The 21,804-nt window shown below is 29.8% G+C and overlaps 2 protein-coding genes across 4 annotated transcripts; one reads left to right on the forward strand and one right to left on the reverse strand.

The window, feature by feature from the left end:
• The first annotated feature begins 11,541 nt into the window (after positions 1-11,541).
• LOC111285449 (putative ethanolamine kinase) lies at positions 11,542-17,379 on the forward strand. 2 transcript variants are annotated; one of them, XM_022874919.2, is made up of 11 exons: positions 11,542-11,829; positions 12,050-12,141; positions 12,454-12,560; positions 13,086-13,191; positions 13,551-13,673; positions 13,947-14,053; positions 14,236-14,320; positions 15,729-15,834; positions 15,947-16,013; positions 16,886-16,978; positions 17,069-17,379. In XM_022874919.2, the coding sequence occupies exons 1-11, from the start codon at positions 11,675-11,677 to the stop codon at positions 17,195-17,197; spliced, it is 1,170 nt and encodes a 389-aa protein (XP_022730654.2). In that variant the 5' UTR covers positions 11,542-11,674; the 3' UTR covers positions 17,198-17,379. The 2 variants fall into 2 exon arrangements, with proteins under 2 accessions (XP_022730654.2, XP_022730655.2); XM_022874920.2 differs by having other exon boundaries at positions 11,543-11,829; positions 13,962-14,053.
• A 647-nt stretch (positions 17,380-18,026) lies between these two features.
• Positions 18,027-21,375, reverse strand: LOC111285448 (F-box/kelch-repeat protein At1g55270-like). Of its 2 annotated transcripts, none has more exons than XM_089762583.1 (4): positions 21,264-21,375; positions 20,770-21,090; positions 20,381-20,510; positions 18,027-19,609 (listed from the first exon to the last, which is right to left on the reverse strand). In XM_089762583.1, the coding sequence occupies exons 3-4, from the start codon at positions 20,405-20,407 to the stop codon at positions 18,350-18,352; spliced, it is 1,287 nt and encodes a 428-aa protein (XP_089618709.1). In that variant the 5' UTR covers positions 20,408-20,510; positions 20,770-21,090; positions 21,264-21,375; the 3' UTR covers positions 18,027-18,349. The 2 variants fall into 2 exon arrangements, with proteins under 2 accessions (XP_089618709.1, XP_089618710.1); XM_089762584.1 differs by lacking the exon at positions 21,264-21,375 and having other exon boundaries at positions 20,770-20,833; positions 21,077-21,154.
• Between the last annotated feature and the right edge of the window lie 429 nt (positions 21,376-21,804).

Here is a 21,804-nt window from a genome sequence, read left to right on the forward strand (position 1 = left end):
TCTTACTATTTCAATTTTCATTCTTTCAAGTTTAAGTTTTTCTTTTTTGGATTCGTTATCGGCCTTAGAGCTTGGAATGTAGATTATTGTCCATGAGATTGAGATTGGAGCAAATAATGAGGCGATTCAAATTCCAAGATTGGGCATGGAAATTAAGTTGGGAAATTAGGGTTCTGGATTTAACTAGAGGGAAACTTAATTCCTTTGAGGCATTGAAATTTTTCTCGGCTGGTGCTCAATCCAAACAAAGAAAAATATTTTGGAGAATTGGTTAGCGGAAGACAAATTAGAATGAGTGAAGAACAAGGAGATCTTCTGAAGAGTTGATTTCTACCATTTTTATGAATTTTATTTTAATTTTTTTACTTTCACAATTTGTGCCTAATTTGAATTTTTTTTTCTAATGGTAAACTGTTTTCTTTTTATTAGAAATGACAATGAAATTTATATGCGGTGAATTTTGATCCGATTTGATTTTATAAAATTATTTTTAAAAAATTTAATTTCGAGTCAAATTAGAATGAGTGAAGAACGATGAGATCTTCTGAAGAGTTGATTTCTACCACTTTTATGAATTTTATTTTAATTTTTTTACTTTCACAATTTGTGCCTAATTTGAATTTTTTTTTCTAATGGTAAACTGTTTTCTTTTTATTAGAAATGACAACGAAATTTATATGCGATAAATTTTTATCTGATTTGATTTTATAAAATTATTTTTTAAAAAATTTAATTTCGAGTCGGATAATAATAATAAGTGTCAAAATTAAATTTTAGATAAAATTATTTTGATCCAACCTAATATATAAATATAATTTTTTAATTAATTATTTAATTATATATATTTATATTTATTTAATTTTATATTTACATTAAAAAATAATATTTATATTTAAATTTAATATTTTATTAATTTTGAATTAAGTTGAATATAATTTTATACAAAATCTAATTAGATCAAATTTTAATATAAAAAATAAAAAACATTTTTATCTGATCATATCGAGTTTAAGGCAAGCAAAACTTGTTACCCATTACCATCCCTACTTGTTATTATGGATAATGATCTTGCATAAAAGCATATATTCGAGTTGTTGCAGTTTTGTAGAAAATAAGGAGTTTGAAAAAAATCTTGATTTAATTAAAGTAGGAGATTGCAACAGTTTTTATTTATTTATTTATTTATTTGTATTGGCATTTTCTATGTTATTAATGTTAAAGTATTCTTAAATTTTCTCTCATTTTACCTACAGAAGAGAGTAGAAAGTTCGGGAAAAGAAAAAAAAAAACAAAAGTTATGTTAAAGCCTTCTTGAATTTTCCTCCACTTTACCTTAATTGCTTTATATGTAAGTCATTGACTGATGTAATCAAAGAAAGTGGAGGAAATTACAATGCATCCACCATTTTCCTCTTTCACTTTCGTATCCAAATTAATTCTGTTTCTTTGGAAAATTCAATATATATTGCCTTCATTAGTTACTTTTCACGATTCAAATCCAATCTCTGACCCAATCATGTCTTAAACTAAGTGCACCCGAAATGCTTCTGCGGTTAATTTTTAATTATAAGATAGAAGATTAGATGTTACAACTTAATCTAAAAAATTTTAATTCTGTCTTACCTCAAAGAATAAAATAGACTAAGAGCTTACTTCTTACGGACCAAATGAGGACAGGACATTACCCTAGCAAAAAGACAAACGATTTTTGGTAGTGGAACATACCAAACCAATGCAATGTGTCAAAGTGCAAAATAACTTTGAAAAAGGCTGTTTTCTATAGGCATATATGACAGATCAGGCCACTTTAATTCAGTGGATGTAATATTGATAACTAATATGTAAATGAAACCAAACTCCATATTTACTTTCTTTCGTCTGTCTACTCTAAAAGCGGACTAAACCCCCGTCAATTAGTTGGCTATATAATTGTTATTGGATATTTACTGTGGATGAAGGGTTGAGGAAGGCAGCTCGAATGGGAAATATTGATGCCTTGTAAATCCTATCATATTTGGGGAAATTATTTTCTCCTCTGGATCAGCATATCAAAGTTTCATGGTTAAATGGCATCCTCCGTTAGTTACATGCCTAACAGTGTCTTCCTTATACAAACAATTCATTGTAGAAATTTACAGGTTAGTTTATTCTTCTGATGAGTTGTGGAAGTTTGTGGAATCATAGGTGCAACCAATAAATATAGTTAAAAAATGTTAAATCTTTTCATTAAAGCCTTTTAAGTCAATCTTATAAATATTCTTATTAAATAAAAAGATAAATTACATAAGTATATTATATGGTTAAATGTGATTTAAGTTTGTTTCTTGAGATTTAAAAAGTGACACTTAACCATTCTAAGATGTGTATTCATGTCATTCCGTTATTTTTAATTAATGTTGTTAATACTTAATCATATAAACTCTAGTTTTTTTCTCAAATATTTTTTTTGTTTGCTATTTCTTAGATTCAAACTTTTCAAAAAAACCTTAGTATGGAAGCATGAATTTTTCACAATTTTCAGTAAGTGGGGATCATCTAAAATGAGGAACAATGGAAATGACTTTCTTTTATCTCTTTTTTAAAGTAAATGCAACAATAATTATCATCATCATCAACAACAAAAAGAATCTTAATACAAGCACATACTCATATGTCAAAATCTTGAATTTTTATTTGTAAATGAAAAAAAAAATTTTGAATTTTTTTGTTGATTTGTGAGGTTTTTTTTATCTAAGTCGATTGCGAAATCGAGAAATAATAAGGTAAAATCATCATCTAAGTTGATGTTCCTCAATCAATAATCATCATCATCAAAACAACAAAAACCCCAACGAATACAAATATCCATTTTGTCAAAATCTTGAATTTTCTTTGTAAATGAAGAAAAAAAGAAAAAATTTTGAATTTAAAAGAAAAAAGTTGAAATTTTCTTATTGATTTTTGAGTTTTTTTTATTTGGGTTGATGGTGGAATTGGGAAATAACAAAGAGAAATCATCATCTGAATTGATATTCTTCTATCAATAAACATCATCATCATCAATAACAAGAAACCCAACAAAAACACATACTCATTTGTCTAAATCTTGAATTTTTCATTGTAAAAGAAGAAAAAATATTTAAATTTTTTTTGTTGATTTGTGGCTTTTCGGATCTAGGTCATTGGTGGAATCAAAAAATAATAAGGGGAAGTCATCATCTAAGTTGATGTTCTTCAATCAATCATTTACAATGCATGCAATTGCAGTATAATCCAATTCCCCCAAAGTTCATCTTCTTCTCAACAATCTATCTTCTTTTAATAGAGTAGCTTCCATTTCAAAAATTTATAATTCAATTAATTTCATCAAAAGTAAGGGTATTTTTGTTATTTATAACAAACGGCATCCAAAATGACTAACAAAATCATATGAATACACATCTCAAGGTGATTAAGTGTAACTTTTTAAATATCAAAAGTAAACTTAAATCGCTTTTAATCATAAGGTATATTTATATAATTTACTCTAAATAAAATCTCTTTTAGCATGTTCAAAGTTCCAACTAGTAGATGTTAGTATTTTGGATATTTTTTACGGTATAGGATTTTTTTAGTTAAAATGGATAAATAAATTTTTGTGGAAAATTAGTTATCATTTAATGTTTTGCTCATTCAGAGCTATTAATTTGCATTGATGATGTCTTAAATGGAAAGGGGGTTATCTAAGTGAGTATAATACCATTTTACATATTTTCTTCATGTTTAGTTATGTCATTGGTTGTAAAAGTAGTGGGATATACACTGAACAAATGTAAATTATTTAGTTTTTTTTTTTTTCAAAGGAATTTATCCAGGAGGCTACGGCATTGCTATATGCTTTAAAACCAAAATTTCCAGAGCATGATTTTCCACAAACAAAGGTTATTTATCATTCAGTAACTAGTTAAGCTATCAATTTTTTTATTTTTTATTTTAAAATTTACTCACTTAGTGCATTACATTCTTTCCTATACGGGTCTTGGAAATCGGTCCAGTTACTTTTCTGGATCTGGCTGATGTCATTTTGGCAAACAGAAATTTCAGCCTTTTTGGATCAAGCTCAAATTGCTTGAGTAAATTGAGAAGCATTTGCATTGTTGAAGAAAGACAACCTTGACAAAGATATAATGGAAATCTCCAGTGGCTGGTGACCATGAACTTGCCAGCAAGTCGCTTGTTTGCTTTATTGAAAAGGTAATCACTCATTCCAAATATGTAGAAAAGTTATATGCTGATTGATAATGGTTTATAATATGGAAATTTTCTCGCCCGGTGATCAATCTAAACAATGAAGAATCTTTTGTAGAATTGATTGGCAGGCAAATGGGAATGTGTGAGGAACTTAAAAACCTTCTGAAGATTTGTTTCCACCACCTTAATGAATTTTATCTATTTTTTTTTTTTTACTTTTTCTAATAGTAAACTGTGTTCAGTTTGTAGAATATGGACAATGATCTTGCATGAAGCGTAAATTAAAGTTGTACCTTTTGTAGAAAATGGGGAGTTTGACAAAATCTTGATTTAATCAAACTAGGTGATTGCAACTTTTTTTTTTTTCTTTTGAATTTGTGATGGTATTTTCTATGCTATTAATGTGAACTTTCCCTTTTAAAAGCCTATCGGATTTGGGGAGATTATTTTCTCCTCTAGATCAGCATCAAAGATTCATTATTAAATGGCGTCCTCAAGTTGGTTACAATGTCTTCTTTCTGCAAAAAATTCCTTGTAGAAATCTGCAGGTTAGTTACTATTTTCTGCAGCTTTTAGTATTTGAGGTTTGGAAGTTTGTGGAATCATAAGCAAAGTCGATAAACAAGTTAAAATGTGTTAAATATTTAAATTAAAGCCTTGTAAGTCAATTTTATAAGTATTCTTATTAAATTAAAATATCTTTTGAGCATTTTCCAACCAATAAAAGTTAGTATTTTGGATTTTTTTGATGGGATAAGATTTTTATATGGAGAAACTATTTTTCTTAGAAAGATCAATTATTTAATGTTTTACTCATATAGATCTACTAATTTTGCATTGATGATGTCTCAAAAGGAGGGAGGCAATCCAGGTGAGTGAATTCCATTATACATTTTTTCTTCAAGTTTAGTTATGTCAATTGGTTGTAAAAATAGTGAGATATATACAGAATAAATGTAATTTTCTTTTTGTTTTCAAAGGAACTTATCGAAGAGGCTATTGTTTTACTATACCATATGTTGAAAGATTGTCACTTCAAAATAAAGATTAGCACTTATCAGATTTTATTCTCTAAAACTTTAAATATCCATCTTCTTTTTCTCATTGAGTTTTTCTTATATTTTGTTATGATTAATTTTTTCCCCATTGCATATCTTTAGGTCCCTAAGGCTTTCTATTTGAAAAAGTAATGGATAATTGTCAGCTTGGGTTTATTCAATAGGTAAGATGAGTTGGTAATAGCTGTTGCTTTATTTATTTTTTATTGCCTTATTTTTAATTTTATTTGGTACAAGTCTTGGCCTTCATTTTTTATTAGGATCCATCGTGTTATATGTCAAATCATGAGAATTGGTTCTGATTAGTTTGAGCTTGCTTTTTCTTCAGTCGTAAGTTTATCTGTTTTTATTTCTCAAATGACATTGTTTACAAAATTTTTGATTTATTGATGATTTTTAAAGGAAATATAATTTTATATTTTTACTATACCTCAAAATTAAAATTAAGATATGTAAATCATTTATATATGTTAAAAATAATATTTGTTTAATAATTTTATTTGATAATAATTATATGTAAAGTAGTGAGAAAAATTATTTGTTTATTATTTAGAAAATAAATAGTTTTCAAATTACCAAAGTACTATTTATTTAAGAATCATATCACTTTTTGCATGATTAATTTAGTTAGTGATAGATTTCCAGAATTAAGGTTATTATAAGCAAATATCATTATCAAATTCACGCATCAAGGGTGCTTGACCATTACAAATCCTTGCTATAAAAATTATAAAATTTCACGGAGATTTGTGCCTTTTCTTTATTTTTAATTAGTCTATGCACAATGATTCTATAAATCTTAACAATTATTTATAATCTCTATTTGTATTAATATAAACTTTATTTTAATTATTTTAATTACAAGCCATGTTATTTTCTTCGTGGCATTCCAAAATAAAACCTTTAAAATCCATAAATATGACTAATAAGATATCGGTGGATTGACTTCAAATTATTGATAATTACAACAGCTTTTAATGTTATTAATGACGTATCCTTTTCATTTAAACTTGAATATCACATTTAACCCAATTTATTGGCCAAACTTTCTGTTTGAAATAGTAACATAAAATTTTATAAATAAATCATGTCAATATATCCATCCTATTAATTTGATACTAAGACTAGTTACCGTTTTGAAAAATTCATTCTAGTGAAACTTTTGGAACGCATAACTAATAAATTTCAAAAGTTCAAGTAATATGAAAAACAATCATGAAATTGGATTCATTCAGCATAATCAAAAAATAAATTAATGACATATTAATTTTGAATAAAAATTAAAAAAATTATATGACATCACAATAGAGAATTATTTTTCTTTATCCATAGTTATTTTAAGAATTCGGATTTCACCAATGCATTTCAAAATTTCTTTCTCTTACATCTCCATAAATACAAAATATAAAGATTTTTTTATAATTGCTTTTAAATTGTTAGAAAAAATAAATAAGAGAATAAAAATAATAAAAATTAATTTTGGTTTTAAAGTATAAATAATATTTTTTTAAAGATAATTATATCTCTAGGATACAACAAAATTTCAAACTATCCAATAAAAAATAGTGAAATAATTATATTAAAATATTTATTTATAATAAATAAATAAACATAAATTTTTATTTAAATAGTTATGACTTTTTATATAATTATGACTTTTATTAAATCTATTTATATTCAAATAATTTTGATAATTTATCATTTAATAATTATTTTTATTAAAATATATTAATTTAAAATATAAATAAAATTAATACAAAATTTAATTTAATTTATCATTAATTAAAATTTTTATTTAATGTAAAATATATCGGATTCTAAACTAACAACAACTAAAATACGGAAGGGAGAGAACTCAAACTCATCAAAGTTTTTCCAATCATCGATGTGACCATGAGGGTGATGATTCCGGGTCTAAAATTCACTTGCACTTTGATCTCCGAGTTTGACTCGCAACTAGAAGTCCAAGACCAAGAGCACTAGTAGAGGATCTAAACCCTTCTCGACCACGAAATTCCGTTACGAAAGTAGGTGTTTTTTTTTTTCTTGTTAAAAATTTTAATTTTAACAAAAAAAATTCACTTCTTGGACATGGAAAATGATGGAAACTTAAGCAAAATTATTTTTAGTGTGTGCTTTATCATTCTTTTTAGTAAAAAATGAACATATTTTTTTGTTTTATTTTGTCTTTAATTTCATTCATGCAACATGTCAATTTTTTTATTAAATCAAGTTGCCACATCAGCCAATTATTCCATGTCATCTTTTCGTACGTTGAATTAATGCCAACATGTCAAAAAGTTAAAGCATGTGTAGATCACATGATCGAAATACGGGTTTCTAAGAGAAAAATAAAATTTTAAGAGCTTAATTAGATACAATGAAAGGATAAAGATTTATTTAGATTTTTTAAAACAATGCAAGGGTTTTTTAATTATTTTAGTATTCTTTTTAATACTCGAATTGAATAAAAAATTATATTTGATTATGTAAGGATGATAATTTATATATTTGTATCGTATAAAATATTTATAATTTATTTATTTATATTATATTTGATACAAAAATTATATGTTATAATTTATGTCGATACAAAAATAAAAAATACATTTTAATTTTATTATAGATTGCTAAGTATTAACTAGTATTCGACTCATCTCGTCTTGAAATATATTCTTTTATATTATTTTAATATATTTTAATGATTTTTTAATACAAATTATATTATAATTTGTTATATTATTAAAATAATTTAAAAATTAATATTAAATAATAAACTTATTAATATAATATACATATATTTAATAACAAAAAATAAAATATCTTATTTTTATATATACCCTAAGGCAATATGATATTAAGGATGTGTTTGGTGGATAGAATTATGATAAAATATGATAAAATAATATTATGATTTGTATTAGATTAAATAATGTTATATTATATTGTATTTGATATATGTAAGGATTATGATAAGATAATTTATTAATTAGTTAAAATTATCATTTTTTTAAAATTTATACAATTTAAATTATTAATATAATTTTTAATGATATAATAAGACATATAAGTTTAATCCTATAGATTAAAAATAATCCTCCTTGTTTTTTGAGGATTGAATCATTCTACATCAAGTAGATGATTAATCTTTCTTACAATTCTATCCATTGTTTTAGATACAAACCAAATATAATATATGAATATTATCATTCTATCCTATTTATTATCCTATACATCAAATATGCCTATGGATGTGTTTGATACACAAGATTATGATAAGATAGGATAAGATGATATTATGAATATAATTAAATTAAATAATGCTATTATATCTTATAGTTGATGTGTATAAAAATTAAGATAGGATAATTTATTTATTACTCAAAATTATCTTTCTTTAAAATTTATACAATTTAAATTATTAATGTAATTTTTAAAAATATAATAGCATGTGTAAATTCAATCCCATTGATTAAAAATAATATTTTCTACTTTGAGAATATTAAATCATCTTATCCTATCCTTTTTTTTTTAATAAAAATAAAATATAATATAAAATAATTATTATCATATCCTCTTCATCATCCTATGCACCAAACATGATCTAAAGTCATATTTGATACACAATATTATGATAGGATATGATAATATGATATTATATATAAAATTAGATTAGAAGTTTATATTTGATATACTGTCAGTATATAAACTCTATACCAAGGTTGTTAATATCATACTATAACATTTTAGTTTTTTTTTTTTAAATATGGTACATACTGATACTAATTGTTTTAACATATTATTTCAGATTTTTTGATTTAATATAAATATTTTTATAAACATATATGAACTTGTACATTATAATATTATTAATAATTTACAAAATAAATATGCAACATATTAAAAAATCAAATAAATAAGTTTAAAAGCATAATAAATAATATCATAAAATTTTCATAATATTTTTAAATACTTAATCTGATTATATGATATTTAAATAAGTTTTTTTTCATATAAATATTAAGATAAAAATAAAAAGATGACAAAAAATTAACTGAGACTTTGTGATTGTTAAACTTTATAAAAAGAGTATAATTATTTTCTTGAAAAAAAAAATCTTTATAGATTTTGGTTTGAAAAAATAAAGTATAAAAAAATTAAAATAAAAAAAAAACTTAACTTTTAAGGGTTATTTTATCAATTAACTTAATTTTTATTTGGTTAAAAATAATTAAATAACAAAAAATAAGTTAAAAATTATAAAATATATTTCACATTCACATATCGATCGAAACATATTATTTTATCAAAAATTATCAAAATATGTTGAAACTAACAAAAACAACCGATATTACACAGTACTAAATTCGGTATGAAAAATCATCATTAGATGTAAACGTATTTTTGTATAATTGGAGTGTATCAACCGTATCGATCGATATTGAAATGAAATTAACAACTATACTTTATACACTATCATTAAATCAAATAATGTTATCTCATTAATAAGTAAATATTAGCTCTTAAAATATATATATATATATAAATTAATATTTTTTTAAAAAGTTATTCACTAATGATGTGGTATTATCTAATTCACTTCATTAATGAGATGACATCATCTAATTAACTGATAATGTATCAAATATAAATATTTAGATTAAATAATGTCATGCTATTTTGTATTTGACGTATGTAAGGATTAACATAAAATAATTTATTTAGTTGTCAAAATTATCTTTTTTAATATTTAAATAATTTAAATTATTGATGTAATTTTTTAAGAATATAATTAGACATGTAAGTTTAATCTTATTGATTAAAAATAATCATTTCTACTTAGGGATGATTAAATAATCTTATGTCAAAAGGATATTAATTTTTTTATTCCTTATCACTCTCTTTAGGTACAAATCAAATATGATATAAAGTAATTATCATCCTATTATATTAATAATCTTATGTATCAAACATGATAGCATAATATAATATTATAAATAAGATTAAATTAAATAATATCATCTTATTTTATGTTTGATATATATAAGGATTAAGATATAATAATTTATTTACTTATCAAAATTATCCTTATTCAAAGTTTATATAATTTAAATTATTGATATAATTTTTAAAGATATAATTAGATATATAAATTTAATTTTATGAATTAAAAATAATTATCCCTAGTTAAAAAGGATTGAATAACTCTATGTTAAAAGGATACTAATCCTCGTTGCAATCCTTATTATTATCTTTGATACAAATCAAACAGATATAAAATAATTATTATTTTATCTTATCAATAATGCTATACATAAAACATGATTTAAATACCTTAAACACAATAAAAAATTACTCTTATTAAATTAGAATGAAAATAATCCATTGCGAAGTAAAGTAAAATTGTCATCAGATAAGGTAACTAAAAAAAAAGAATTAAGTTAAAATTAATTTGTCCAAGTATAAACATAATTTTTATTTTGTTTATTGCTAATTTTCAAAACAACTAAAACATTGAACTAGGCCTAAGTTTCACATAATACTAATATATATATAGTACTGAACTACAATATACCTCATTTTTTTAAAATTAAAAAAATTAAATAAAAAATAATGTTAAAAATTCTTTTGTAAATTACATATGATCAATGTGAATAATAAAATAGGTAAATATGAAATTAATGAAGCATTCATTTTTTTTTTTTATGATGAATGAATTTAACTATTTTTTGTACATTGATTAAGTTTTTATTTTTAAAGGTAATTTGACTTAAAATTTTGAAAAATTGGATTCAAAGCAAAAAAAATAAAAATTATATGAGGATAAAAAAGGAATACGATTATTACATACCGTCTAGTCTGAATTTATTGAGGGAATATAAAAGATTAAATTTATGGTACATGTTTTCCACGTGATTAAAAATATGAATAAAAAAATTATAATCAGATATTTGCAGAGTGACACGTGTACGGTAAGATTGGAAAAGTGACGCATTAAACCGTCACCACGAATCTTGATCTCGTCAATCGCCCCCCACCACGATTTTCTTTTTGGCCAAAAGGTACGATTAAAATAATGAGGCTTTAAGGCTTAGGCCTTTGGCTTTGTTTTAGTGTCTAAGATTGCGCTTTGTTTGATATTTGAGAAGGCGCTTTCTTTATTGTTTGTTAGTTGGATCGTTTGCGTCCGGACCCTGAAAGTTTGCATGGCTGAGTTTTCAAAGTCTGAGCAATAAATGATCCAAAAAGCAATTAAAGAATACTGATTTAAAAATTCATTGTTGGTAACGTATTGTCAAACTACCCTTTCCCGTTATGAGTGGAGCCCCCAAAAAAGTCTCCCTTCTTACGAACTTTAGCCACACTTTCTCGAATATAAGCTTTTTAAGCATTAAAAAAACAGACCAATGGGTGCAACGCAGAAGATCTGGACCGCCATGGACGTCGCAGCAAGCCAAGCTAAGCAAAACAACAGCAATTCAACTGTCGACGATTCAATCCCTCACTCTCCTCTCTCTGTCGATTCCGCTCTTTCTTTTTCCGTCATGGCCCCTCGCGTCATGTTCGTTTTATTCTCTTCTCTTCTCTTCCCTTTTTTTTTTTTTAAATTTCATTTCGAGCTCTTAGCTTAGCTTATTTTAGGGTTTCATTTTCATATGGATTTTGGCGGATCTTCAATATTTATTTCATTGTTTTTAAGCTGACTATGACCAGCTCAAACGTAAGGAATTTTGAATTTATTTTGGCTTATGACGTTTTTCTCGGTTTATAAATATCTGCAGCGAGTTGTGTAAGGATCTGTTTGGGAAATGGGCGAAGCTGAACGATTCTTGCTTCTCAGTCGAGACTGTATCTGGCGGCATCACGAATCTTCGTGAGCACTTCGCTTTTTGCTGTTTATTAGATTTTTTATGGAAAATTTTCGCTCTGTAGAGAAAGAGTTAATTTGCTAGTAGTTTTTTTTTTAGATCCATTTTTCAACTCAATTTACAGCTATTGCGTTTAAAATTGGTAAACAAAAAGAAAAGGGAAAAAAGAAGGTCCGTACTACGAGGTTGCAAAACCGTCATTTGGTTCCCTTTTGATGTTTATGTTTGTTTTATATTCTCTGGTTTTCTTCTCTTTGCTATGTTTGATTGATTTTGTGGCAATTTATTCGCTAAGCCTGAATAATTTGGTGGTGCAGTGCTAAAGGTTTCTGTGAAGGAAGAAAATGGTGATACTGTGGCTGTAACAGTTAGACTATATGGACCTAACACAGAATATGTCATCAATCGTGAACGTGAATTACAGGTATTCCCCTTATATTTGTTCCATACTAATTTTCTTTAGAAAAAGTGTCTTCCGGAAAATTGTACTTTTTAGCTGAAAGGTATTGGTGTGTATAATATAATCTTCAAATTGTTAAAACCTTGCTTGAAGTTAAAACACATTTGCATAACTCTTTTAGTGTTGTGTTTCCAGGGTTTGTATCTTCTCTGGAAGTTTTTTGGTCAACTAAGCAATCAATGACTTAATGAAGAAGTAATCTAATTTAACCAAAGGAATTGTTGGTTTATAATTATGATTTCTTTCAAAACATCTTGCTTACATGCATGTAATTGAGGCTGGTGAAGGATGTGCTAAATAGTTGTCAAATATGGTGGAAATTCAAAATGATGGTATCGTATTTCTTTTTGATGTTCTGCCAAGCTAAATTCTTGCTAGTTAAAATTCACCCCTACCTTTTCCTTTTTGGTTTCATTACCATCTTCCTCATTTACGAGCCTTTTCATTCCATTCTTTACTTTGTATTTGCTCACTTCATATTCTGTTTAGGCAATCAAATACCTCTCGGCTGCCGGATTTGGTGCCAAGTTGCTTGGAGTTTTTGGAAATGGCATGGTGCAATCTTTTATAAATGCACGTACCCTAACTCCATCAGGTAAGCATTAGAGAGATCATCAATGGGAGTAAGACTTGCACGTGAAGTTGTATTCTTTAGACATCAGTAGTTTTAGAGGGTTTATGCCTTCGAGCATCTTAATTCCATGTTCTATGTTGGCAGCATCATTAAGAAAGTTCTCTTCCTCTCTTGAAGCTTTTAGTGTCCTATTTATTTCATGACTATATCGATATTTGGGCCTACACAAATAGTATAGTTAATTTAATTTATGAAGGCATTGACTTCTTGGCAAGTAATTACTACCTTTAATACTGACAATTTGTCTTTAACTCAAGTGCAAATTATCATTGGGCCTGCAAGCTGTGTACTGATATAAAACCTATCTTTCCCCTTGACAGACATGAGGAAGCCAAAGCTGGCTGCTGAAATTGCAAAGCAACTTCGTAGATTCCATCAAGTGGAAATTCCGGGCTCTAAAGAACCTCAGCTATGGGTTGACATCTTCAAGTTCTTTGAGAAAGGTTTGAGTACCAACTTCTTCCACATGGTGTTGTTTGGCTGTTTTTGCGGCTAAAATAAATTTGAAATGGACCATGTTACAGTTGCAGTGACTTCAATCTTCGTCTTCTTTCTTTTGTTTATTTTCAAGTTTTGGCTTTTAAGAGAGCACTGTTTGTTTGGAGTTTGGGCTGATTACAGTCTGATATTGCCACTGGTCCTCATTAGTGTGGGGCTTTTTTAGTTTCTTCTCAAGATTATTGCCTATCAGTACATGATGTATATCTGATGCTCAGGGTCTTCTGTTGCAGCATCTACTCTCCAGTTTGAAGATATTGATAAACAGAGGATATATGAGAAAATTTCGTTTAAGGAATTGCATAAGGAAGTTACGCAGCTGACGGTAAGATCTCCTTTCATTTTTGGTTGATTCATCTCTTGCTGATGAAGGAAAGGTGTTGCATGTTTATTGGCTCGGTAACTCTTGCTCACATGCTGTTCAGTCATTGATTTTGATTATATGTTGATTCTTGTAAGATCAAGTAATTTATCCCCGTTTATGAGTGTCTCCTGATAATGGACCAGGAATTGACGGGCCTTCTTAATGCTCCGGTGGTGTTTGCTCACAATGATTTACTTTCTGGAAATTTGATGCTTAATGATGAACATGGTACGTCTGAACTTATAATTTTGAGTTTGTTCAATCTGCTAGCCTGCCATCTTTCCTCTTGTTTTGATGACTCTGGAAGAACATCCATACGTACTATTCATGTTTAGGTTGGTTCCCGATTGCAGTAGACACATCCTGTATTCTACATGAATTTACCTCTCTCTCTCTCTCTCATAGTCAAACACACACATTTGAGTGGCACAGGCACACGCTCACTTTTTCACTCATATATTTCAAGATGAGTGCAGTGTCTTTATCCATATAAATTTAGCATATGTTGACATGGGGCTTGATTTTTGCTTTTTTTACAATCATAGATAAGCAAATTATATTTAGTGACAAATGAACCAATATTGTCGGTTAGACTTGGACATATTAAGGATATTTAAAAACCACTGCACTGTTGTTCTCAAAGACAAAACACTATTGTGTGATAGGTATGAGAATATTATGATGTCAATAGGAGACTCAATAGGCATAGATTTAGATATCAGAATGGGTGCAGTGCCTTTACCATAGAAATTTTTGTATGTTGATATTGGGTTTGATTTTTGCTCTTTTTATAATCCATAGATTAGCAAATTATGTGCAGTGACAAATGAACCAATACTGCTGGTTAGACATTAAGGATATCAAAAAACTATTGCATGATAGTTCTTAAAAACAAAACACTACAATGGATATGGGAACATTAAGATGTCAATATGAGACTTAGTAGGCGTAGGCTGCTGGCAATGCAGTAAATCCTGAAAAAAACGTTATCTCTACTGGGTTTTATTGTTTTCTTATTAAAGATAAAGCATCTTTAAAGAGATCGATCATGAAGCCCCATAGACCTTTCTAGTCTAATTCTGAACATTGTCTATTTCCAATCAAAATAAGTTTGTGTAATACGATTTAGATGTGATTGTCACACACTTTGGAGCATGTAAGAACCAAAAAATAAAGAAAAGAACCATCAAATGCATCTGTTTGTGTGTATTTTCAAATTGTATTAGTTGAAACTGTGTCCACTGGGCACTAGCCAATATCCAATAAGTAGCATCTATGTTGTCATGTGATATGAACACAACTCAAAACATGTTCTTAGCAGAGTGTAGTATGACAAATTGATACATATGAAGGATGTTCTATTCGACAAGACATTAGTAGGTTGACAATCTGGTTTTATCATTATGAGAAGTTTATTATTAATGTTATTACTTAACAAAAACACTGGCATTGTCACCATGATAAACACATAGGATAGGATGTCTTATGAAATCAAAACCTCTAGACAGAAGAATGTGATACTGTCATGGTTCCTAATTGCTGGATGGAATACAAGAATAGTTTCTTCAGCTTACCTTTAAATTGTTCTAATTTCTTTGTGTTTATTGATCTAACTGTTTATCCCGTCAATGTCCAGATAAGCTCTACTTCATAGATTTTGAGTACGGATCATACAATTACAGAGGCTTTGACATTGGAAATCACTTCAATGAATATGCAGGCTATGACTGTGATTATAGTTTGTATGCTTTCTCTATATTTTCTGCTTTAAATTATCTTTGTTTTCTTGTGTAACCATGTCGAATAGTTGAATAGATTGGTACCTACTGATGATTTAACGTGGTGTTAATGTAGGTATCCTAGTAAAGATGAACAACATCATTTTTTCAGGCATTATTTGCAACCTGAAAAACCATATGAGGTATGTAAGGGTATCTGACTGGGTGCTTTGTGGTTTGAACAATAAGGTTTCAAGTTTGAAAAGATTGCCCCTGAAATAGAATATATTAGTTTGTTACAGCTTACAATGGTTGAATCAATTGTATGTGCATTATTTGAGCCATGTGGAAGGTTATTTTATCTCATGACTAATAGGAGTTTCAGTTACTGTATCCTGTTTCCTGGTGTGTGTGTGTGTTAATTGAAATTATTTTTGTGTCTTGAGATGAGTAGTGCAAACTGCATATTTTCTTGCTATGGCTTAAGTATGCCATTTACCAGCTAAAGGCTCCGTTGAGGATGTAATTCTTGGGATGTTAAATTGATGTGACCATTTCTAACTGCTATTAGCCACTCATGACTGATCTGACTGGCAGCCCTCATAATACTAGATCCAAATAGATTTTTTTTTTCTTCATTATTATGTGGTTGTCTTAGAACCACAACTTGGACTCTCTGTAACTAACCTTTTTTATCGCATGTGTGCAAACAATCATATGCTTATCGTTCAAGACTTTTACGATGAAACTATGAAAAACAAATTGAAGATTGCCAAGCTCCAATTTGTTGGTGCTTTTGTTTTTTGCTTTTTTCAATTGAAAATGAAAAGCAAAAAATAAAAATGAACTGAAAACAAGGGACACATAGCGAAAAGCAAAATGTAAAAGCACCAAATATAATGGAGCATAAGGATTTCACTGCTATGTATTAGTCTTGCTTACATATTGGCCTTTGTGAGTTCAGAAAAAAAAAAGAAGTTTTGTACTTGAGATATATTTAGAGTTGAAACTAATAGTATGTCATGTTTCCAATTTGATAAAGTAACAACATTGAAAGCTCCTTTGTTAACCACAGGTATCAGAAAAAGATCTTGAAGCTCTCTATGTCGAGACAAACACATTCATGTTAGCTTCACACTTGTATTGGGCTTTATGGGCCCTAATCCAGGTATATCTAGTCTCCAGCAATGCTTTGAAGCCCAATAAGTCATGACATATCCAAGTCATATCTTTTTTCTTTTTTCTCTGCTAATTATAGGCAAGGATGTCTCCCATCGATTTTGATTATCTTGGTTATTTCTTCTTGCGGTATAACGAATACAAGAAGCAGAAGGAGATGTGCTTCACACTTGCACAATCTCACTTATCAGGATATGGAACAGCATAAGATTGTTGGTGTACAACGCGCAAATAGCAAAATTCTGTAGGTTATGGATTTGTAGGGAGAGCATTTTGATTCCTTTTGTTAGTATTGTTGTATAAGATTCTTTTGTATCCATTTATGAGAAACAAAGTTGAAAAACAAATTGAAAATAAAGCAATTTTAGGGCCATCACTAGTTCAGCGGAAGATGTTTCTCACACCCTAGTAGGTCCAAATAGCTGGACAGTCGCATTTGCCATTTCGGTATCGCCTAGGATGTATCCTTTTATCTTTGATGATCTTGCTGGACTCCATTTCAATTCTCAGATTTCTCAATCTGGCAGTGTTTTGCTTAACAGGATTCAAAAGCAAGGTGTACTTGGCGGGTAATCAGCTTCATACTGTTCATTACATGGATACCTTTGGTATTTTCTCTGCATTTTTCCTCTTTTCATCACATTGTGGCTCATCTATTACGATAGCAGCAGTTTAAGTCTCACCGAAGAATCAAAGCCATAATGATTCGTCAGGAACATTAATTTTGATAAATACAGGTTATATTTTACGAATGCTATTGTGAGTATACCGTGGAAACTTGTGCTCTGATTGCTTGAGTTCATTGGCCTAAGATTTAATGTTTCATGAAGTTGACTGAATTTCATACTTAATATGGCAAAACCATACTCTTTCCCAATAGTTGTGCCTAGCCAGTTATGTGCTAACTACATTGTCCTATCAAGGCACCAACTGCTCCCTTATACCTGTTAAGTTTACATCTAGGTTTTCAAACCCATACAGGGACGACGAAAGATGGATTGTTGCACTAACCTCAATGGTGAAAGATAAAATGAATGAGGCAGTCGCAGGTTTGCAATCATTTGAAGAGCTAAAGAACAAAGTGAACAAGCTTTTCAATTTTCTACATGTAACAACCGTGTATTATATAAATATTTGTAACCCTAACAATCTAGCAAAAACAGAAATCCCCATTAATACCACCTCATACCTCGTGGTATATCCAACCCTTTGACATTGATAGGAACCTACAATGAAGGATTTACGTGCATGAGAAGCGTCATCCTGGAAAGCTACTGGATCCTCAACCCCATCACATTCAAGAGATACCAAAAAGGCGTGAACTACAGAGCCAACCCTATATTGGAAAAATTTACTGTCATTATGCTTGGAGAACCTGGCAGTGAACAATGTGGCTTTTCAGCCGGTTCCTGCCAGCAAGGCTTGACCAAAGATTTGTAAGCAAGGTCTTGAACTGACCCTTCCCTGCTATAGTTTCCCATAAATGTTCAGCAGCTGCTCCTCTCAGATCATCAGATTTTGAAACGTCAACCAGAGATACACTCATATTATTTCGAATGATGCAAAGTTTTCCATTAAGTGGAACAAGAGCTGCTGCTTCCAAAGCTCGAGAATTGCCCAAATGTATCCTACTGTCAATATGCTTACTCCAAGAGTCAGTCACTTCATCATAAACCCTTAGCTTACAACCATCCTTGCAGTCCAAAGCATAAAGGTTCCTGTTTAAGGAAGCACACGGGTTCCTCCAGCCTGCAACCATTCCATTATAGACAGGGTACCAGCTGTCAGTTTCTGGTTGGTAGACCTCACTCATCACTTGTCGGTGAGATCCAAGCCCCTTCAAGAACCACTTACCCTCATATACAACCCCAATGAAGGGCACCATTGCTGTGCTCATATCTGAAATAAAAGACCATCTATTCTTGTTGGGATCATAGACTTCAGCTGACCTCAATGACCGATGCACCCCCTCGTTCTCTCCACCAGCAACATACAAGCAATTGTTTATAACACAAGAACCAAAGAAATGTCTTCGACGAAGCATATCTGGGGCACGGTGCCATTTATTTGTCCTGGCACTATAAAATATGACTCGTCGCATTGAACCCTTTAATGGATCCTTACCACCAAACAAATAAAGGTGACAGCCACTGAGGACAGCACATCCAAACCCAAGGGCTTCAGAATATTCCTTAGGAACTGGAGGAAGTGGCTGCCAGAGCTGGTATATGGGATCAAAGGCATGCCAAGAAATTTTTCCATCTCGATCTCTCTTAATGACATATATCCATTCTTCTGCAATTCCAAGGCTCTTACGGAGTGAATAAAAGAAGTTACCAGACAAAAGTCTACACCATCTTTTGCAGACTAGACGGAGCTTTCTGTGCTCAACCCGTGGGACACGTATTAGGCAGGCAATAGCAAGATCATCAGGAAGTCCTGGGAGCAAAGGAGATTGGTGACGGCTCCTATCACCGCGTGCACCCTTGTTCGTTGTTGGATGAATGGATGGTTTAATATCAGGTTGGAGACAGAGTTTTGTACGGGGTACATATTTTTTTGCGCCAGCAACAGTTTTGAGTCCAGCATCTACTCTACATAAGCAAGCCGTTGTATCAACCTGCCAAGAGCATTCACAATTGATGAGGGTTTTTCTTTCCTAGATATGTTCTTACTATAGTAACAGGAAACTTGTAAGATGCACCAGGCTGGTATCAGCATCAAGAAAGACATGCATACCAAGCCACCCAGGTGCCAATGATATCCTTTATTTCTGATGATAGAGAACAATTCTAGCATGTATAATCTAGCTAATAATGTTGAATATTCAATTTATGACATCTTTTATTGTTAAACCTAGATGACAACATAAAAGCAATTATTAGAACCCATAAAACCCCTTTGAGTTGGTCAAATCTTTGGTTTCACATTTTAGCGCTTACCATTCCCAAGGATTCAGAAAAAGAGCAACTTTTAAGTTTGGATGTACAAAGCCATGAAGGATGTAACTTCTGCAAACATGTTTCTTTGTACATTTCTAATGTTATTATATTCATCACTTCATCCACATATGTGCTCGCACACTAAAACACCATACCTTCAGTAATATAACAAATCAGTTTACAGGAGAATAATTTTGAGAGAGAGTTCACCCAGGAATTGTCAAACCATCTATAACAGAAGGACGGTACACAATCCATCACAATAGTCCATATAGTTTGATAAGATAAAAATCTAACGTAGAACGAATTGGACCACCCAGACAAAAGCACATCAAGTAGTTTGAAACGCAAGCATTAGCTATTAACACCAAAAAACCCATTAAATAACGTCTCTTCAAACATATGATATGATTGAATTCAAAGCAGCAAGGATGGACTAATTAACTTACCAATGGAGGTTGAATCATTCTGTCCATGCTTTCCTCGTTCAACAATTAGCCAACACCAAATTCACCACAACCCACCTCCAGAATCAAGCCCTATCTCTCAATCATCATTCTTCGATCCAACAAACATAAACTACAAATCACAAATTTCACTATCATCCATCACTTCACTTCAATATTTTCCATTTTCAAGAGAACGATCTCAGAGATCTATACTGAACAAGGACCATCCTTTTATGTACCAAAAATTTTTTTTTAAAAAAAGGAGCCAATATTTTCAAATTTCCACAGCTTGAATGAAAATCTTAAATATAAGGACCTAAACCTTAACGATCAAGCAACCTCAATAATCTCAAAAAATGGAAATTTTGCAGAGTGAAGGGAGCTCAGACCTCAAAAACCACAGTCAGCCAAAGTTTTGAATACCACATAAATCCAACATTTTTACCAGATAATCTGCAAAACCAGTGTGTAAAATCAAAAACCAAAATACAAAAACCCCATAGAACAAATTGCCATGGCCTTAAAAGGGAGAAAACTTATATTTTTTTCGCATTAAAACCTAAAACAAGAAAAAAGAAAATGGCCAAAAAGAAAACTTAAAATGCGAGACAGCACAAAAAATGGGGGCAAAGAGAGCACTGAAAGAGGAGATAGAGTCCCATTAAAATGTTAGAGTGGAGTTCAAGGCCCATCTACCTCAACGGCACAACCTACAAAGCACAAGAGTTTATTCAACGACAAAGAGAGAAAAGCAAACCTAAAACATTATAAAGAGGAGAGAAAGATGAGTCTTAAATCATGACACTTAAGTGGTTTGTTTTTATGGGAGAAGAGAAGAAATGTAAACAGCAAATCAAAAATAGGAGAGCAGGTGTTGGCTTGCCTGTTGCTGAAGAATGGAACAAGCCCTTCAGTTTTAGGACAAAGATTGTGACTTGTTTTTTTTTTTTTCGGAGAATTGGACAAAGATTAAAGAACAAAAACCTGTGGGTCTCACAATCTCCACAACTCCGACAAATGGTTTTTTATTTTATAAATATAATAAAAAGGGATTTTCTAGTTCATGTTGAACCACCACATCAGATTTATCACAGATCACCTAGTCCTACTCCATGAAGGGGCATGTTGGTCATTTTAAGATCTTGTCTGATCATTGATAAAAATGGGCCATGCCTAGTACATCTTCTTAGTGGAATATAAGATCAAAGTGATTGGATTACGATAGCCATACATATCTATCACATCTATGTATATGCTCTTTGCTTTCTCTTTTCAGACTTAGGCCATATTTACAGTATTTTTTCTTTGTTTCTTCTTTTACGAAGTAGAAGTTGAACTTGGTAGCTTGGACTTTACAGGACAAGATTTGATTAAACATTTTTTTCCTTTAACTTATTAGAGAAGTATATTTACATGGTTATTGA

Source organism: Durio zibethinus, chromosome 6 (assembly GCF_047325235.1).
Source record: "Durio zibethinus cultivar Kanyao isolate XHJ-2024 chromosome 6, ASM4732523v1, whole genome shotgun sequence".
In the NCBI taxonomy this organism is placed as follows: domain Eukaryota; kingdom Viridiplantae; phylum Streptophyta; class Magnoliopsida; order Malvales; family Malvaceae; genus Durio; species Durio zibethinus.

What these genes read in the sequence shown, in the direction of transcription:
- LOC111285449 (XM_022874919.2), top strand. Translation starts at nt 11,675, where the DNA reads ATGGGTGCAACGCAGAAGATCTGGACCGCCATGGACGTCGCAGCAAGC. An exon ending in ATCGTGAACGTGAATTACAG is followed by an intron (nt 12,561 to 13,085) that starts GTATTCCCCTTA and finishes TATTCTGTTTAG; the next exon opens with GCAATCAAATACCTCTCGGC. An exon ending in ACGTACCCTAACTCCATCAG is followed by an intron (nt 13,192 to 13,550) that starts GTAAGCATTAGA and finishes TCCCCTTGACAG; the next exon opens with ACATGAGGAAGCCAAAGCTG.
- LOC111285448 (XM_089762583.1), bottom strand. Translation starts at nt 20,407, where the DNA reads ATGGACAGAATGATTCAACCTCCATTG. An exon ending in GAATGATTCAACCTCCATTG is followed by an intron (nt 19,610 to 20,380) that starts GTAAGTTAATTA and finishes TGCTCTTGGCAG; the next exon opens with GTTGATACAACGGCTTGCTT.